This window comes from Carcharodon carcharias, chromosome 7 (assembly GCF_017639515.1).
Source record: "Carcharodon carcharias isolate sCarCar2 chromosome 7, sCarCar2.pri, whole genome shotgun sequence".
Taxonomy (NCBI): Eukaryota; Metazoa; Chordata; class Chondrichthyes; order Lamniformes; family Lamnidae; genus Carcharodon; species Carcharodon carcharias.
Window position 1 is genome coordinate 56,082,325 of NC_054473.1, and position 21,501 is coordinate 56,103,825.

Sequence of the window (21,501 nt, forward strand, 5' to 3'; positions counted from 1 at the left end):
CTCCTCAATTCACCACACCCCTATCACTCACATACCAAAACCCTCCATCAATCAAGACTCATGCCTAACATTCATATGATCCACTGTAACCTCACACACTTACCATTGCTGCCAGCCTCATACCCACATCTCACAGGTCGGACAAACAATTCAACCGTGACAGCCACTTAACCCAAACAGGTTGCATAACACTCACTGACATACTTGCAGGATAAGTGGTGCACAACCTGAGGTAGCAGGAGTTAATTGAAGGAGGATAGGTACAATACACCCATGAAGAAAAGGGTGCTGGTCATTATTGGAACAGCAATTTTTGTGCCTGTGATCAATGTCAGGGCTGAATCAATTGAAGATAAAGGTATTCTCGTAACTAATCCTCTTCATCACATCCCACTTCCCCCTCATCCCACACTCTCTTCTGAAATAAGCATGAAATTCTTGCATTCCCCCCTCCCCTCAGCACAAGCTTACCCCTGTGCCTTTCTCCTTTCACATGCCCAAAAAATGCAACCAACTCAATTTCAAAACTCTCAACCAGCTGTACAGATATTGACACGGTGCAGGATTTATATGATAGTATTGGGGCAGGATTTGCACCTGGTGCGACACCGGGCATGAGTGTATTGCAGCCAGGGCAGAGGACAGTATCGTGCAGATGTCAGCTCAGCAGAGGGCGAGTTTGCACAAGTTCAGTTGCAGAGGAGTCAGTTGTACACTTCAATGGGACTCCTATAGAAGAAGACTTTGATGGGGGTGGTGGTGGTAAAGTGGTATTGTCACTGGACTAGTATTCCAGAGACCCAGGCTAATGCTCTGAGGGCCTAGGTTCAAATCTCACCTTGGCAGCTGGTGAAATTTGAATCCAATAAAAATCTCGAATTAAAATTCTGACAATACCACAGTCGATTGTCGTAAAAACCCACCTGGTTCACTAATGTCCTTTAGGGAAGGAAATCTACTGTCCTTACATGGTCTGGCCTACATGTGACTCCAGACCCACAGCAATGTGACTGACTCTTAAGTGCCCTCTGAACATGGGCAATAGGGATGCCAGTGATGCCCACATCCCATGAATGAATAAAAAAAAATTCACTTTGAAATGCTTGATGCATTGGGAAACATGCCAAAAAGCCTGCATTTACTGCCAAAGAGCATGGAGGTGTGATGCACCAACTTGGCACAGGGGCTTTATGCAGAGCTGGCAGCCCATTCATTCCAGCATGGAAATGGTGGCCAACTCCTTTAACACACAATGCAGCATTTGATGGCTAATGTCACAGCTTCCACTGCAACTCATCAAGGTTCCTTTGACAGCACCTTCCAAACCCATGACCTCTGTCATCTAGAAGGACAAGGGCAGCAGACACATGGGAACACCACCACCTGCAAGTTCCCCTCCAAGCCACTCATCATCCCGACTTGGGAAAACATCACCATTCCTTCACTGTTTAATAACCCTGGAACTCCTTTCCTAACAACACTGTGGGTGTACCTACACCAAATGGACTGCAGCAGTTCAAGAAGGCAGCTTACCATTGCCTTCTCAAGGGCAATTAGGGATGGGCAATAAACGCTGGCTTAGGCAGTGACACTCACATCCATGAAAGAATATTTTTTTTTAAAAAAGCACAAGCAGCTTCTGCCAAAAATCTGAATATTTTGGTGGAAGCTCAGACTGAAGTCATTCAGAGTCAGTTTGCTGCCATCATGGCTGTGAATATCAGTGTTCAAAGGGGCTTGCAGGGTGTCAGAGCAGCCCAGCAATCTGTCCTCCAACATCATCCTAGGGGAGTGGTAGCAGCTCCATGGAGCATGAACCTACTGAGCTCCCTGAGGATGACAGCATCAGTGCCCCCATTACTGCAACCCTGCCGGTTCCTTTACTGTTGCCAGTCAGTCCGCCAGTTCAGACTGCTGCCACCCATGCATAGATGATGCAGTCCACATCCGAGCCTTCTAGGCTACGAGCTAACTGAAGTTATTCTCCATCTGCAGTCTCCTCCACTGAAAGTCAGCAGCCTTTTGCTAGCTATGTGACAGCCACTTGGGTGGTGAATGCACACAGAAGGCAGGTACTAAGGGAATGCACAAGGGTGATTAGTTTACATTTGTATGCAAACTTGCTTTATAAATTTGGTTTGGAATGTTTGTTTTATGGTTGCTTTTATTTTTGCATTGTGGCCAAGGTGACAATGTGATGGTTAGTAACAGAGGGAGTGTGGGACTATACCTGAATTGGGAATTGGGATTGTGCTTACTGGTATCTCACTTGAAGCTGGGCAGAAAGGGCTGCCTACACACATCAACTGCAGCTGGAGGATCATCAGTTCAGTGGTCAGCCCAAAACCTGTTGGTCTTCCAGTGCAAAGAGTTGCCCCCAGCCAAATGTTGCAGACTGGCACATTCCAAGGTCCAGGACTATGTGCTGAGGCACGCACTAAAGTTTGGAGCAGTCGCCACAAATGCGCAATGGGGAAAGGTCGCTGTCTAAGACCTTTCAGCCATAGTGCACTGAAGGAGTTGGGAATTGTATATACCCTTCCAGCTGTATGACTCACATCGAAATTATGCAGTGAATACTACACATATCACAACTGTACTGAAGTACCTCAGAGTGCAACATGATCTGTGGAGATAACTTGAATACCACTGCACTGTCTGACTGTATGTATGACTGACTGTATGACCATGTTGAAATGTCTGTAATGTTCATTGATTGCATTGAAGTACCTCATGATGTATGCGGAAAACTTGAATATGATTGCACTTTTTGTGATGACCATTTTGAAATGTTTTGTAATGTGCTTTCAGATATTTTATGAATTCAGTATATTTTTCCAAAAAATAGGGCTGCCTACATTGCCCTCATCTCCCTTACCCCTCCTCCTTCTCTCCTATCAGCTTATACCTTTCCCCATTGCGCATTTGTGGCGGCTGCTCCAAACTTTAGTGCGTCCCTCAGCACGTAGTCCTGGACCTTGGAATGTGCCAGTCTGCAACACTTGGCTGGGGGCAACTCTATGCACTGGAAACCAACAGGTTTTGGGCTGACCACTGAACTGATGATCCTCCAGCTGCAGTTGATGTGTGTAGGCAGCCCTTTCTGCCCAGCTTCAAGTGAGATACCAGTAAGCACAACCCCAATTCCCAATTCAGGTGTAGTCCCACACTCCCTCTGTTACTAACCATCACACTGTCACCTTGGCCACAATGCAAAGATAAAAGCGACCATAAAACCAAATTTATAAAGCAAGTTCTCTGTTCCTTGTGCTTATTCTCCAGTCAAGCTCTATTTCAAAAGAAAAGTCAATTACTGCACCCATTTCTGGCAGCAACTGGTTTGTGCAGAAGCTTTGAATTTAGGCAAAGTCCCTCAGCACTTACCACACCACTCCCTGCAGGCTTTCGCAACTTTTAGCCACTATGGAAATCAGCAAACATTCGTAGAATTGTACCAACAGCCAGAAACAAAAAATCAACCAGCAACTAATTGATGATCCTTAAATAGCACTGCATTTAAGGTTGGGGGTGGGGTGGGGGTTCTTCCTGCTGCTTAACTCTTGTTTCTCTTGATCAGCTGTGACACGTTCAGAGATGATATCAGCTGGAGAACTGGGCTCCAAAATGGCACTGTTGATTAACATCAAATCAGTGTTGCATGCTGACTTGACATCACAATCTACCTGTTCTACATTCTTTGAACTTGCTGTACTCTATCGCCTTCACCAATAAGGTATTCAACACAATTTTCAGCAGAACAATGTGCCCAAACATCGGGTGCCATTTTGAACCCAAAGTGGCACCAGTTGCTCTGAACATTGGGTGTTACCAAACCAAAATTCATGCCCGTGGTGCCTTACATTTGAGAAGAATAACATCAACAGTCTGTTATTGCTAGGCTTCAAATATAATGGTGAGGATCTGACAAAAAAAAATCTGATACCTTTAAAAGAAAGCAATACAAAGTAACAATAGGGGGTTATGGCTTGTAAACCACAGGAGAAAAGCTAAGTAATTCCTATTCCACTTTTGATGGTTGTTAGAAATTCTATTTAAAAAAGCATCACCAGAAGGAGAAAGCCTCTTGAGGTTACAGCCATTTCCTGTGATCATACATAATGTGCTTCAAAAGTTGGTTTTCTACCAATTCTGTTGATCAATTGCACCTCCTTCAGATTCTCTTTTTCCTATCATGTTTACATCTGATGTGACTCAATGACAAGTACTGTCTAGGCATGAGAAGTCAGCCTGTCATGTTGATTTATGAGTGCATCAAACTGCGACTTGTCCAAACTGAAACTCACAGTTCATTAATTAGAGCATTGTGACTTTGAAGACTACACTCAGACTGTGGGGTTTTAACATTTGCCTTAATTTATATGCTCTGAAATGTGTATCTCTAAGGAAAAACTGAAATTCCCTGTCTGTCTTTGAACTTCTTTTGACTACACAATAATCATTTCTTTGTCCATCATGAAGACTGCATCCCCAAGTCATTAATGCACATTGAACTGCAGTTGATGAGTAAGCCTTTCTGAATTAGAAAACAGAAAAGAAACAAAGCTAAGACACCACTGGAAAGCCTTCACTACAGACATATCTCACAATGTCAGGCCTCTTTCTGCCATTTCCATTTTAATTATAGCATATTACTTCTTTCAATACATGTACATACCTCTTTAGTTGGTTTCCCAGCATGTTGTTGTTGCAGAAGCTGAAGATGCAACTGCTCTTGCTGTTTCTTATAAAACTCCTGAAGCTGTTGCTGTTGTGACAAAAGGTTATAAAATAATTACAATAGAACAAAATGAACATTTAAAACATTTTTATTTGTCATGACACACAGGCCTGCAGTTTGAAAAGAGACACACAGTCGTGTCCTATCAACACTTGTCTGACCTTTTGGATCAAAATTTGCCAATAAATCCCTCAGTGTATGAACTATTCTTAGCATTACCATTTCAGAACTAATCTTCAAAATGAACTGATGAAAACATGCCATTTTCCACACTACCTAATTAAAATATGGCAAGAAATGACCTTTGTCTATAACAAGGAAGCCAAAAAATGTCCTTGCTGAGAATACATGGTTATTCACGGAGCAGTCAATGTAATAATTCATAGGAGTAATTATTAGCAATTTTCTAAACAGGTCACTCAAAAGTGATCCGTAAGCAAGAGCAGTCAACCTCCTCTAATATATCTGGCACAAGGGCATAACACCAGAATTAGTGGCGTTATTTCAGGAACAGACTCACCGAGAAAAAATGTGAATTCAATTAAAATCTGAATCTGACAAAAGCTCCATTTTCAGACAGAGTTAAGATCAGCTTTAATCAGCATGGTCCAAACTCATTCACTTTAACACTCTCCCTATTTGTGCTGCACTTTGTGCTTTTTTAAAAAATTCATTCACGGGATGTGGGCTTCGCTGGCTGGGCCAGCATTTATTGCCCATCTCTAGTTGCCCTTAAGGTGGTGGTGAGCTGCCTTCTTGAACTGCTGCAGTCCATGTGGTGTAGGTACACCCACAGTGCTGTTAGGAAGGGAGTTCCAGAATTGTGACCCAGCGTCAGTGAAGGAACGGTGATATATTTCTAAGTCAGGATGCTGAATGACTTGGAGGGGAACTTCCAGGTGGTAGTGTTCCCATCTAGCTGCTGCCCTTGTCCTTCTAGGTTGTAGTGGTTGTGGGTTTGGAAGGTGCTGTCTAAGCAGCCTTGGTAAATTCCTGCAATACATCTTGTAGATGGTACACATTGCTGCTACTATTGGGTCAGTGGTGGAGGGAGAGAATATTTGTGGATGTGGTGCCAATCAAGCGGACTGCTTTGTCCTGGACAGTGTCCAGCTTCTTCAGTGTTGTAGCAGCTGCACTCATCCAGGCAAGTGGGAAGTATTCCATTACACTCTTGACTTGTGCCTTGTAGATGATACACAGGCTTTGGGGAGTCAGGTGGTGAGTTACTCGTCACACGATTCCTAGCCTCTGACCTGCCACAGTACTTATATGGCTAGTCCAGTTCAGTTTCTGATCAATGGTAACCACCAGGACGTTGATAGTGGCAGATTCAGTGATAGTAATGCCATTAGACATCAAGGGGCGATGGTTGGATTCTTTCTTGTTGGAAATGGTCATTGTCTGACACCTGTCTCTTGTCAGCCCAAGCCTGGATTTTGTCCAGATCTTGCTGCATTTGGACATGGGCTGCTTCAGTATCTGAGGAGTCGCAAATGGTGCTGAACATTGTGCAATCATCTGCAAACATCCCCATTTCTGACCTTATGATGGAATGAATGTCATTGATGAAGCAGCTGAAGATGATTGGGCCTAAGACACTACCCTGAGGAACTCCTGCAGTGATGTCCTGGAGCTGAGATGACTGACCTCCAACAGCTACATTCATCTTCCTTTGTGCTAGGTATGACTCCAACCAGAGGAGAGTTTTCTCCGATTCCCATTGACTCCAGTTTTGCTAGGGCTCCGAGGTGCCACACTCTGTCAAATGCTGCCTTGATGTCAAGGGCAGTCACTCTCACCTCACCTCGGGAATTCAGCTCTTTTGGTCCATGTTTGAACCAAGGCTGTAATGAGGTCAGGAGCTGAAGGGCTCTGGTGGAACCCAAACTGGGCATCAGTGAGCATGTTATTGTTAAGCAAGTGCCGCTTAATAGCACTGTTGGTGAATCGTTCCATTACTTTATCGATGATCAAAAGTAGACTGGTGGGGGCGGTAAACGGCTGGGTTGGATTTGTCCTGCTTTTTGTGTACAGGACATACCTGGGCAATTTTCCACAAAGCCGGGTAGATGCCAGTGTTGTAGCTGTACTGGAACAGCTTGGCTAGGGGTGCGGCAAGTTCTGGAGCACAAGTCAAGTACTGAAGTCTTCAAGTACTATTTCCGGAATATTGTCAGGGCTCATAGCCTTTGCAGTATCCAGTGCCTTCAGCAATTTGTTGATATCACATGGAGTGAATCAAATTGGCTGAAGGCTGGCATCTGTGATGCTGGGGACCTCCGGAGGAGGCCAAGATGGATCATCCATTCGGCACTTCTGGCTGAAGATTGTTGCAAATGCTTCAGCCTTATCTTTTGCACTGAAGTGCTGGGCTCCTCCATTATTAAGGATGGGGATATTTGTGGTGCCTCCTCCTCCAGTGAGTTGTTTAATTGTCCACCACCATTCATGACTGGATGTGGCAGGACTGCAGAGGTTAGATCTGATTCATTGGTTGTGGGGTCACTTAGCTCTGTCTATCATTTGCTGCTTATGCTGTTTGGCATGCAAGTAGTCCTGTGTTATAGCTTCACCAGGTTGACACCTCATTTTTAAGGATGTCTGGTGCTGCTCTTGGCATGCCCTCCTGCACGCTTCATTTATCCAGGGTGATCCCCTGGCTTGATGGTAATGGTAGAGTGGGGGATATGCTGGGTCATGAGGTTACAGATTGTGTCCGAGTACAGTTCTGCTACTGCAGATGGCGCACAGCGCCTCGTGAATGCCCACTCTAGAGTTGCTGGATCTGTTCAAAATCTATCCCATTTAGCATGGGTGATAGCCACACAACACAATGGAGGGTATCCTCAATGTGAAGGCAGGGCTTCGTCTCCACAATGACTGTGCGGTGGTCAATCCTACCGATGCTGTCATGAACAGATGCGTCTGCAGCAGGCAGGTTGTTGAGGATGAAGTCAAGTATGTTTTTCCCTCTTGTTGGTTCCCTCACCGCCTGCCGCAGATCCAGTTTAGCAGCTATGTCATTTAGCTAGCTCGATCAGCACCTTTCCTTGCCCATGTTTGACCTGATACCATGAGTCGACGTTGAGGATTCCCAGGGCAACTCCCTCACGACTATATACCACTGTGCTGCCACCTCTGCTGGGTCTGTCCTGCTGGTGGAACAGGGATGGTGATGGTGGAGTCTGGGAGGTATGATTCCGTGAGGATGGGATGACTATGTCATATTGCTTGACTAGTCTATGAGACAGCTCTCCCAATTTTGACACTAGCCCCCAGATGTAAGGAAGGCATTGCAGGGTCGACAGGGCTGTGATTGCCGTTGTCATATCCAGTGCCTAGGTTCATGCCGGGTGGTCCGTCCGGTTTCATTCATTTTTTGTGGCTTTGTAGGTGGCTTGCTAGGCCATTCCAGAGGGCACTGCTGTGGGTCTGGGATCACATGTAGGCCAGGCCAGGGAAGGACGACAGAGTTCCTTTCCTAAAGAACATTAATGAAGTAGATGGGTTTTTACAGCAATCAACAATGGTTTCATGGTCATCATTAGATTTTGATTCCAGATTTTTATTGAATTCAAATTCCACCATCTGCTCTGGTGGGATTCGAAACAAGGTCCCCAGAACATTATCCTGGGTCTCTGGATTACAATCCAGCGACAATGTCACTACACCATCGCCTCCCCATAACTAGGGACTGAAGCAGTCTAAAATGTGCATAATGCTCAGGGAAGCTATATCCTGCCCAACTAGTGATCACTGCAGAATAAAACACATTAAGAAAAACATTGCAGGCTTGGAGGCTAAATTGGATGGGTCACCAAAAGCAAGCATGGGATCATGGGGCAAAATTTTATGTTGTGCCAGGGTTCCCCAACCCTGACGAAAAAGTCAGTGGTAAACCTGCTCCCAGTCTAGTGGGTTGCCCTTCCATTTTATGCTCAGTGGGGTATTAATTGTCTCAGGTTGAGACCTGCCTCCATCTGGGTAGTGAGTCCCACCTCTGGAAGCAACTAACCAATCAAATGGCCGGCAGCTCTCTGGCCTCAGCAGCGCCACTGAGAGTGGTGACCACTGCTGGGACTGCACCCAGTCCCTGACAGTGATCACCGTGGAAGTCAGATGGGGAGGTAAGGTGGGGGGATTTTGGCCAGGCCAGGCTAAGAGACCCAGACAAGGGGGGGCGAGGAGCACAGAGGCTTGGATGCACAGGCCAGGGGGAAGAGGAAACCCAGGAGAGGGGAAAGAACTTTGTGGATTAGGGCTCTGATGAGCCCAGGATAGCCTTTAAGGAAGTACTCCCTGTTTCCCACCAATAGCTCAAGCAGAGAGACCCAGCGGACTTTAAAATTGGAATTGGCCTCCATTTGGTGCCCCAAATTTGAAGCGGGAGCAAAAAGAATCTAGATTCTCTGGATTACTCCCAGTGCCATGCACTAGTTGGCACAGAGATAGGAAGATAACTAAACTAAGTCTGTGGTTGGCAAGCTGGTGCAGGAAGGAGGGCTTTAGATTCCTGGAGCATTGGAATTGATTTTGGGGGAGTTGGGATGTGTACAAACTGGATGGGTTGCACTTCCACAGGGCTAATGCTATTGGGTAGGGTTTAATTTAACAGGCAGGGAGATGGGAATCTGCGCGTAAATTCAAAAGGAAGAGAAGCAAATCCAGAAATAGAAGGCAGAAAATTAATAAGCAAGTATGGAAGGTCAAAGAAACAAAGGCTACAAAATAGACAACAAAGGAGTTGCTCAGTGATTGGTGGTTTGTATTTCAATGCAATGAGCCTAGTGAATAAGGCAGGTGAGTACTGGGCACAGATAGGCATGTGGAAGTATATTATCATAGCTATTACTGACAAATGGCTTAAAGGGGGGCAGGAATAGCAGCTCACATTCCTGGTTACAGGGTTTTCGGACAGGATTGACAGGGAATTAAAAAAGGAGTAGGGAGTCATGAAAATTAGCTATTGATAGTGAGGAAAGAAGCTACAGACTGCAGAAGATATAAATAGATGGGTCAGAGGGTTAGAAAAGTGACAAATTGAATTCAATCTGGAGAAGTGTAAGGTTATGCATTTGAGGAAGACAAAAAAAGCAAGAGGATACACAATAAATGGTAGGATACTGAGAGGTATAGAGGTGCAGAGGGACCTTAACGTGCATGTATTTAGATACTTCAAGGTAGCAGGACAGGTATACAAGCATATGAATTAGGAGCAGGAATAGGCCACTTGGCCCCTTGAGCCTGCTCTGCCATTCAATAAGATCATGGCTGATCTGACCGTAATCTCAACACAATATTTCTGCCTACCCCGATAACCTTTCCACCCCACCCTGCTTATCAAGAATCTATCTACCTCTGCCTTAAAAATATTCAAAGACTCTGATTCCACCACCTTTTACGGGAGAGAGCTCCAAAGATTTTCAACCCTCGGAGAGAAAAAATTTCTCCTGATCTCTGTCCTAAATGGGCGATCCCCTATATAAGGTGTTCGAGGAAGAATATGAGATATTTTCCTTTTTGTCTGGGGCTTATAGTGTAAGAGGAGGGAGGTTATGTTAGAACAGTAATAAACACTAGTCAGACCACAGCTAGTGTACTGCATTGCAGGAAGGATGTGATCACTCTCGAGATGGCATATCAGAGACTTACAAGGATGTTGCCAGGCGTGGAGAATTTTAGCTATGAAGCAGGAATGATTCAGTTAAGGTTGTTTTATTCAGAACAGAGGAGGCTGAAGGGAGACTTAATTGCAGTGTACCAAATTATGAGGGGCCTAGATACGGTGGATAAGAAGGTCCTATTGCCGTTTACAGAGCAGTTAATAACCAGAGGGTACAGATTCATGTAATTGGTGGAAGGATTAGGGACAAATTGAGGAGTAATTCACCCAGAGGCTGGTAGAGGCCTGGAACTCACTGCCCGAAAGGACTGTAGAGGCAGAAACCCTCATCAAATTTAAAGAACACTTTTATATGCACCCCAGGTACCATAAACTATAGGTTTACAGACCAAGAGCTGGAAAGTGGGATTAGACTGAATAGTTCTTTCACTGCTACATGGATATAATGGGTTGAACAGCCTCCTCCTGTGCCTTAGATCATTTTATGTTTCTACGTCATCAGTGGATAATGTTTGATGCCAAGTCCCCACCCTTTGGTTTACCCTGGTGGCTCAAATGCAAGTAGCATTGTGGACTGCTACAGAATGAAGGTATCATGACTGCTGCCAAGATACAGGGTATTGATCTACTTGATTTGATACCTATGTTCATATATACCAGCTGGGTGTTGAGGGAGCAGAATCCCTTTCATTTCCAGTACATAGCAGAGTTGACGTGCAGTATCTGTAATGTGATGCACATGCACCCAGATCCATAGGGAAGCTTGCAATCCTAACCATGCTGCATTCTCTCTCTGCCTGCTTGTTCTTGGCAAGAGGGAATAAAATAAAATATAATTAGCTCCCTTTGAATAGGGAGCCTCAGTGACTTCTCTTATGCCACAGTGGATGGTAAACTGTAAGATATTTCAAACATTTCCAGTTCTGGTGCCTGGATGGACCCAAACAAATAAAAAATCATTGCCACTGTTACCTTCAGTCACTAGGAATGAGATCCTCACCCTGCTCTGAGATTGCAACTGTGGCTACAGCGAGTGTCAGGTTTCCAAGAAGACATCCTTACTGAAGCAAAAACAGAATTAGCTGGAAAAACTCAGCAGGTCTGGCAGCATCGGCGGAGAAGAAAACAGTTGACATTTCGAGTCCTCATGACCCTTCAACAGAACTGTTGAAGGTTCATGAGGACTCAAAATGTAAACTCTTTTCTTCTCCGCCGATGCTACCAGACCTGAGTTTTTCCAGGTAATTCTGTTTTTGTTTTGGATTTCCAGCATCCGCAGTTTTTTGTTTTTATCCTTACTGAAGCGCAGACACCTTACACATTATTACTCACTGACATTCAGGTGGGAGAATTGGCAGATATAGCTTCCTGCCGAGAGCCTTTCCCCTCCTCCCTCTTGCAACAGTGTGACCTGCTGTGAGTGGTCTCTGTTCATTCTCCAAGTCACACTTTATTTCAAAGGGGGCGGCTACTACTGCACTGATGTCTGGGAGCAACTGATTTGTACAGAAGCCTTGAAGTTAGCAAGAAGTCCTTTAGCACCTGCCACACCACTCCCTGCAGACATCTGCAACTTGGAACAACTACAGAAAGTACTAAACACTTGTAGAATTGAAGCAATAGTCAGGGGGGATCAACTAGCATCTAACCTCCCAGAAGTTGATGATCCCTTTAAATAACACTGATGGTGGCATTCTATGGTGCTGAACATGTTCAGCTGTGAGAAGTTAAGAGAGGGCACTGGTGGCAGCATTGAGCTCCAAAATGTTACTACTGATTGACATCATGATCTAGCTAATCTGCATACTTTTGGTGGACTTCACTACACCAATATGGCAACTGGCACAATTTGCCAAAAGTGTGCACTGGCACACCAGAAGTGTAAACCATGGATGCCATTTTGGACTCTAAAGGTAATAGCACACAAAACTGCGTGCTAGCCAGCCCAAATCTTTCCCCAACATAGTGAAAATCAGTTTATGGAGCATCAGCTGCCTACCCTAGGCAGAATACAAGATGTTAAACCAGTGATTGCAACTACTTAAAAAAAAACTCACGGTAATTTGTAATATTTATTTGGTACAGTTTCATGCAAGTGATTACTAATTCAGAATACATCATGCTACTAATTGGACCTAACAAGAGTCTCTAGGGTAGTATTCAAATTATTAGCTGATTTAGAAGGTTTGTCTAATTATTACAGTAAACCCGCTTCATTCTGCTCATCTTTGGATCTATACGTAAATATGTTATATGAATAGCTCTGTGGCAAGGCTTGTTGGTAAATTGAAGCACTATGCTACAAAAACAGGAGGATGTGAGCTTAAGTTCAGCACTCTCAAGCAGTGAGCTCCCAATCCCAGGTTGTTAAGTTGGTGTAAGCAATGATCGGCAGCAAGGCTAGCAACACTTAAAGCCAGCCTGCACAGCTTAAGGCCAAACTGCATCTGAAAGGCAAGGTGCATTCTGACTACAGCAGGGGCCGGAACTGGTCCATGAAGAATTGAAGAGCAGGAAGGACCTACAAAAATGATGCAACAGACCACAGCGCATGCCCAGGTTTTTGGAGTGTAAATGGATCAGTTGCCTTCTCCCTTCCTCCGAAGGTGCTTGTCAAATTTATGGGGGTAAAGTCTGTGAACTCATGATGGCCAGGTTGTCAAGACTACAACAGATTACCAAGAATTGTGACACTCACTCCAGTGATACTGGAGGATTCCTCCATACCAGTCACAACAGGACAACCATTGCTTTAGCACCCTGATAGTCTGCTCAATGATATTCCCCATGGCAGCATGGTTTCTCACTATATGCTTGCTGGCCATGTTTAGTTGGGTTGCAGAGGGGAATCATTAGCCAGAGGCACGGCAGATAAAGCTCATCATCCAGCAGCCACCCTCTGCCTTGTCGTGACTGTTGAAGACTGAGGGAACAGTGGACTAGAGTAGAATGAAAATATCATGACTGCTGCCAGGATAGTGGGCATTCCCCAGCATTAGCACAATCACCAATTGCACATTCAGCGACTGCTGAAATCTTTATTTCACACATCTCAGCATTGAGATGCAGTGTCCACAAAGCCATGAGTTTGTATTGAAAGGCACAATGCGCCATAGGGAAGCCCACTATCCTGACAAAGCCACATGCATGATCCTTCTCATTCTCTCTACTCTGTTCAGAGAAAACACAATGAAGTTCCTTTTTCTGGCATAAAGAACCTCTGTCATCCCTCAGATGCAGCAACAAATGAGAGATGTTAACCAAATTGCACGTTACAGCTTTGAAGGATCCGATGGCAAAGAAAGTGAGGGCCACAGTCACCTTCGCTGTCAATGGCAGTACCATCCTTGCCCTGTTCTCAGGCTGCAGCTTTGGTTCCAAGAGGTGGCAGAGTTCTTTTTTGACCACTTCCTTGGTGAATCATAGACGCCAAATACACTGGACATAGGAGATAGGAGAAGTGTTCTCTGGAGACCCGAGGTAGGTAAGGTCTGTGTTTAGACCCCCTTTCCCCCCCTCCTCCTTCCTCTGTGCACAGCTTGTCTTCTTAGTTTCTGTCTCTGCAGCCCAAGGGAGATTGCTATCATAGCTGCTATGACTTGCACTCCGAGCCCTTGCAGTCACAAGCAACATTTCCCCACATGCTGCACCACTCCCTGCAGACTCTATCAACTGTTGTCAGCTCCTCCAAACACCCAGCACTTACATCAATTCAAACAGAATCAGCAGAAAGTAATCAACAACTAATTTGCAAGTTCTTGACAATTCCTTTAAATAGTGCTGGTGGGGGGGGGGGGTTCTACAAGTTGTTGAACACATGTCCAGTCATGCCTGTTTAGCAAAGGGTGTTGAGGAGAGTTGCGAGGTCCAAAATTGCCAGTCTGAGGTCAAATTAGCATTTGGTGCTGACTGATGTCATGATCTGCTTACTGTGCCTTCTTCTGGTGCACGCATGTAACGCTCACACCAGCGCCGTCATTACCTGTGTGATCAAGCTGAATTTTTGTGGCCACGTTATCGTATTTTTGGTGAACAGGCCAGACAGCTCTTTATCATCTCCTAGTGACCAGTTATGAGGCAGCACTAGCACAGCTTGATCATTAAACTACCCCCTTGGCTGGGAATACCAGAAGGGACTGCCTAAAACACTAGAAAATAAAAACACAAGAAAAGTTTTTTTTTAAAAAAATCACGGTTCACACAACAGTGCTAAGTATATTGAAAGCGGTATGTGGCAAACTATGGAAATAAGAGTGCAGTATCTACTGCTATTTAGCCATTAGAGTTTGAGGGTGAAGAGGAATGGGATGTCAATAGCCCCTAGAAAAATGTTGCCATATTCCGCCAAGATTATACTGAAACTCCATTGAGTAATTTGGACTCAATGTGCTGAATCTAATAGGTGGATTATTGGAAATATATCTGTGATATTAAATATTTCCAATAGAGCAGTGAGGAGAATATCCGATGATGGGTCGAAGGGGAATCCTACAGTATCTACTACGTAAAGGAATCTGGTGAGTAAAAATTTTGCTGAACTCTCAGCCAGATGATGCTTAGACAAGACTCAGAAGGGATAAAGAGTACAATTATAGTGAATACTTACTGTTGTTATATGCAGAGGTAAGGAATTTGTTTAAATGCATGTGGTAATATAAATTATTTGCCAAATGCAACCAATATTTGTGCCATGGGCAAAACATAACAATTGGTGTTTTACTTGGTAGTTTATTAATAAAGGAATTGTTTAAAAATGCGATCTATTAGAGGTTATGTTGTATCATGAAGGGTTGTACTGGGAAGCTGCTGGTTATTTTTGGAATACAAATAATTACAGAATTGCAGGAATAGAACTAAGTAAAGGAAAAAGATAGTTATTATGCAGAATGTTATCAAGGTCTAAATGCAAGCAACTCTTCCAGATGAATTGCTACATAGCACATGGTTTAACCATAAAGCCTTGCAAGATATTCATGCAGAACAGCTGCAAAAAGCTCATCAATTCAGCCGTTCAGCAAAGCACTTGAATCAGTAAAAGAACACAGCTTAGTTATATGTTGATGCAGGATGAATTGGGTAGTAATATCATCCAAAGCTGTGAGCATAAGTAACACCCTGATACAGATTTTACATACAATTTATGTACTTTTTAGGTCAGCTTTTTGTCCTGGACATAAGATAATGGTTTTAGATTTTCCATTTCCTCACCACCAAGTTTTTGCCAGATTTGTGAAGGGCGGTAACATTTAAACTAAACTTTAACATAGTTAATACAGCCTTACATAGTTGAGCACTGGAAAATTGGGGGTGTTTGTGAGGCCCTGGTGCCCAACATTTAGAAGTAAGTGGAGTGGACCTTGGCGTGTTTTTGATATTGGAGCTTGTGGCATTAGTCTTATAATGATGCCATGTACAGCTTCCAAAACTAATTTAAAAATTAGCCCAATTTTTCAGGCAGCTCGATTGACGTTTCTACCTCATAATGCAACAGGGGGCCTGCTGCAGCAAGTGCTCCCAGTCTGGCTTGGCTACGCATTAGAGACTAGGGAACTTGCCTCTCATGTGCAGATGATCTTGTAACTGGATTCAGAGAGGCAGTTTTGTACTGGGTGGACTTCCCACCTGGTAGAGATGCCCCCTCAATCAGAAAACCAGGCAAAATTATTAATTAATACTAGTGATCTGGTTTTAACAACAGCAACTTAGTTATATTAGGCCTTCAGCAAAGGAAAACATCGCAAGGTGTTTCATATCAGTGTAATCAGACAAAAATAGACACCGACCCAAGGGCAGAGAAATTAGAAGGGGTTACCAAGCTTCATAAAAGAGGTGAGCTTTTGAGTGGGGCCTTAATAGAAGAAAGGGAGGTGGAGAAGCAGGGAGGGTGAGCAATAGAATCCAGGGTGCAAAAGCATAGCCATCAATGATCGGCTGCAGTCAAGAGAAATACAGAAACATGTGAGAGCAGGAGTAATAGTCATCAGGGCCTGAGCTGGTTAAAAAAGATAGACAAGGTGAAGACCATAAACGTGCTTAAACGTAAGGAGGAGAATTTTAAATTAGAGGTGTTGGTGGCTGGGAGTCAATGTAATTCAGCAAAGAAACAGGTGATGAGTGAGCAGCACTTGGTGCAGGAAAGGATGTGAGTGGTGGAGTTTTGGATGAGCTGACATTTCTGGAGGCTGGCCAAGAAAACAATGGAATAGTTGAGTCTGGAGGTGACACAGGCATAGAAGAAGATTTCAGCAGCAGGTGGGCTGAAGCAGGAAATGTTATGGAAGGGGAAGTAGACGGTACACATAATGCTACTCACTATTTAAACATGTGAAAATTGGTCTGAATAGAAATGCCTGTCCAATTTTAAACCAGATAAACAGAATTATAGAAATAAAGTTGTCCAGTTTTGATTGAAAGTGGACTGAGTTGTTTCAGGTAATGTGATTGTAAACTTGATTTACTGGCTGATAATGAAGTTACCTGCTGCAGCATGATAGCCTGTTGCTGCTGAAGCAAAGCCTGGAGTTGCTGAGGAGTCAGTACTTGTTGCTGTAAAATCTGTTGCATTTGCTGGGGAGTTATCACTTGAGGTGTCATCATAGCCACTGATACTGGGACCTAAAGACATAACATATGAGAATAAGGAACAAAATATTTATAAAGTTGTGCATGTATAGCAGAAAATTGTTGACTGGAGTGCTGAGATTGTCAAATCAGTTTCAAGCTGTATCACAACATGATTCAATCAAAAATCACAATGAAACAGTATGTTGCAAATTTTTTCTATATTTTAGCAAAGATCAAACCCTGAAACTAGGTACTTCTTTTCTTAAGGCAATGAACTGTATTCTCCTTATTTCCTTGGTCTGTGGTTGACAATAGTTGAGCCAAAGGACAGAGGTTGGTGGCTCTTCTAGTACAAACACCTGGCATTGGCATATGAAAAAATTAAAATCTATCCAATTTGCCATGATTGAAATTGGAGTTTTAGAAATTAACATGTTACAATAATTATAGTATTTAAAAATATGAAAACGTTTAGAGCACTGCAACTTCAAAACAAAACTATGAAATACTATAAAGTAGCAGGTTTGCTACTTTAAATACAAATGCAAAACACAGCACTAATATTACTATCACTAATACAAATCTGAATTGCATTAGCTTGTTCTGAACAAGGGAATTGCCATTTCTTAAAAGAAGCCTCCAATGTGATCTCAATTGTCCATATGCTGATCTAAACTATGTGAATGTTGATACTGCCAGATTTTTCATATTGCTGATATACCCACCACAGCTTTTCTTACTGACATTTCAGTGACAAACAGTTACAGTGATGAACCTGATAGCATTTCACATTTGCTAATGTTAACGTGTCCAAGTGCATGGACATCCTTCTAAACTGAAACCAAGTAACCTGCACGTTGTGTATGAAGGATGATGTCTTGTTCTGATAATGAAGCCGACATTAAAATGACAGTCTGTCTTGAACAACATTGCATAGTTATTTTCAAGCTTATATTTAATGACAATTCTATAAATTTTGCATGTTTGTAGAATGAAATTCAGCTTTTCAAACCGATTATTACATTTTGTTGAAATGCTGGGATATTGGGACATAAATTTCAAGCTCATCGAAATAAAAGGCTTTTTAATGCTGTTTTTAAACCTGAACAAACAGGAGGAATGTTTTAATGTTTAATCAGCTGAAAAGTATTAATGTAATATTTCAATTAAAATACATTTGCTTCATTGTAAAATTATATTTAAATGTCACTATTATTTCAGAGATATATAGCTTAATTTTTGTACAATATTACTGAATTCCATTTGGTTTCCATACACTTCATACTCAAATGTAAATTTTCATTGATCACACAAAAGTAGAAACATGAAAGTGTAAAGTGATCTATAGCTTTATGTCATCCTGGGGGAATTTTTTTCTAATCTTAAAATAGGCTAGAGTCAGTGAAAGGGTTTAAAAAGGTATTGAATAACAAACTCATAAAGATAGCATCTAGCAAACAAACTTCTTCATCTTTATGCTGTGATGATGCATTTTAATATTTCTGTAGTTAAGAGCTCTTATTCTATTTTATCGTGTCTATACCACCACCTTCACTGATTTCTTCTTCCATTTGCATAGTGCATTCACTTTCCTAATTTCACAGTCATTATGCACTGATGTCCTGATTTCTCAGCATCACTAATCTTGACGAAGTTAAATCACTGATGAAGGTCAGACAGATGAAAGCACATTCCAAACTCTACGCAGAGCTTGCTTTCTACGTGATACCAATTAATTGCTATTAAAATACTTGGACTCATCAAGCTTACTTGCTATTTTGGGGTGATGAAAGTTCGCGCTGTAAATGTACATGTGCTATCCTATTGTCTTTTGTATATTAACTAATGTCAGAAATCAAAAAGCTTGCAGCATAGGCAATAGGCTTTTACAGCACACATGTTATTACACACTACTATAGAGGTCATTAGCAGTAAGAGTGATTGTATTGTTCTTAACCTATTGATCACTCCAACTACTGCCATTTAATCCCTTGTTGAATGACTGAAAACTGCTATAAGGCGCACTGGAAGGAATGCTTTAATAGAGCAAAATATACAGCCAAGCTTTGGCAATCCTAAACAAACGTACAGAACTTATAACAGACGGGTTATTTAAGCAAACAAAAGACAAAATGCATAAATCTGTAGTAACCATTTTACCAACATAAACCTATATTCAGGATGCTTTGAAAAGAACTCAAAACTTGCACAGTGAAACAAAATAAACTAACTAAATTAATCTAAATAAAAAGTTAACCACAGGAACAGATTTTTTTTGCAAGATTGTAAATTTAAAACTAACATTTTAAAAATACACACTGGGTGTGTAATATATATTGCAATGAATGACCAAACAAACTTCATCATAATATGGGGAAAGAAAGTTTTAGACAAATCTTTAAAATCTGTTTAAAAAATTTGTTCTTGCTTTTGAGAAAAGATACTTCATTCCATAGATTGAAATAAAATGCTTTAATTTTACATGCTAAAAATGCCATACCTTATGTACATGCCTGATGGTAAATCAGATAAGCAAGATCTGATTCTGATAAAACAGCTTAAAAGCAGAGCCAGGTAATAACTAGTTAACTCAGGGGTTAAAATTTGATTTGAAGTTAAAAGACCAACCACAGTGTGATGTATTTTCCTGTATGAAATTTTATTTGTGACCTTATAAGTTTTTCCAAGAGTAATTTATATCATGCAGAGAGAAATAAAACTAGTGGCGCAACAGAATACAAAGGCATATATCCATTAAAGACAGTCCCTTCAATTGCGCACTTGCGAACTTACACTGCTACTTCAATAAGAAATGTAAAAATCAATTGCTTTTTAAGACAATGGAAGTTATGTGATACAGTAAGTTATTCATTCCAGAAAAAAAGTCCACTCACTTGTTAAGCAGTTTAGATATGACTTCGCTAATAGGATGAATTGCCCATTCCACCTGGCAGTTATCATTTATCAATCATATATTTAATACGTCATAAGTTCATAAATAATATTATGTTTATGAGAGGGAACAGCTTGCATTCATGTGAGATTAATAAACAGATTGTATACTGGAATTTGGAAACAGATGCTCCCTAATTAAAAGTGCTGACTAACACAAAAGTTGTAGCCACTCACAAATCTTTAATAAACAGGCCGAACCGATTTCAGAAAATACAAATGATAACTTTCCTCAAGTGAGCAACAACTTGAACTTGAGACATGAGTGAAAGTGGATCGAGGATAACTGAACACATTGACGCATAAATACCATTTTAATTTTCAACTTTACTGTCATGCCCGTAGGAAAAAAACACCTTTCAGTTCCTCAAAACATGCCAAAGTGCATCACAGCCAATCAATTACTTTTGCAATGTAATCATTGTTTTCTTTGGAGGCAAAGACAGCAAAAATGTGTCAAACGAGATTCCCCAAACTTCAAATGAGCTAAATAACATAACAAATTTATTTTGTGGTGTTTGAAGCAGGAAAGTTGATAAAGATACCAGGAGAAACCTGCCCAACTTCAAATGGCACAATGAGATCTTTTATGTTTACCTGGCAGGCAACTGGACCTTGTCTGAAAGATGGATGGCACTTCTGAAAGTGCAATCCTCCATCAATGCTGCTGTGTAGTGCCAACCCAGATTACATGCTTAAGTCTGGAGTGGGGTTTGACCTCAAGATCTTCTGACTCGGGGAAAGGGTATTACTACACATGGCTGATGTTGTCTAAAGATTCAAATATTTTACTTTACTTTTAAATCAATACCTTAAAAGTTTAAAACATACCCTATTCATATCCTAATAAATTGTAGCTGACCATCCAAGTAAAGCACCTTTTGAACAAAGTAACAAATTGGGTCATGTGATGGGGATCTGATATGCTCAATTAATTATTTAAAATCAAATCATAGATTAACTTTACTTTTTTTTTAAACAAAAGAATTGCCTTGATTTCTATTTGCATTTTATAGCAAAACAGATTCTTACTTTTGAGTCCTCAGGTATAGAGGCACAAATCCAGAAAGAAAACCCACCACGCAGCGATAGATCAGATGTAGCTTTGTGAAAATCTGATCAGATGAATTAAGGTCAACAGTCAGAATTTGAAGATCAATGGATTAATAGGAAGGCAGCTCCCAGCAAGTCCATCTTCATTAAGTAACCAGAGTAAAGTTATAGGATATTTTTGGCCATTTCCTATCTGATGAGGCTGATGCCAATTTAAAGATACAAGGATATAAAATGGAACCTAGTGCTTAAATGATTTGAAGTTACCAAGTTTTATGCAAAGGCTTTAAGCAAAGTGCCAATAACTTGATGATGTGACAAAGAATGTTGTCGCTAGATGCTCAAATAGGTGGGGAGAAGACAGTGCCATCTCATAAATTCCCAGATTTCTTGCGTAATGTTAGAAAAATTATAAACAACCCCAGTCACAAGATGTAATGCACCCCCTGCCACTGATGGGTAGCTCATAGCCCAATTAATTTACTAATGATGAAAGAAATGGATGAACATTTAAAATAATAAAGCACTGCAACTGACATGAGGTATTTATTAGATTATGAAACCCTGT

The 21,501-nt window shown here is 41.9% G+C and overlaps 1 protein-coding gene across 15 annotated transcripts in view; it reads right to left on the reverse strand.

Annotated features, from left to right (window-relative positions):
• foxp1b (forkhead box P1b) overlaps window positions 1-21,501 on the reverse strand; it is a 518,322-nt gene that overhangs the window by 122,268 nt on the left and 374,553 nt on the right. For all 15 annotated transcript variants that reach the window (XM_041192652.1, XM_041192651.1, XM_041192644.1 and 12 more), the window contains 2 exons: window positions 16,842-16,979; window positions 4,676-4,765 (listed from right to left, as the gene is read on the reverse strand). In XM_041192652.1, the coding sequence (XP_041048586.1) occupies window positions 4,676-4,765; window positions 16,842-16,979 (228 nt within the window). The remainder of the gene's footprint in view (window positions 1-4,675; window positions 4,766-16,841; window positions 16,980-21,501) is intronic.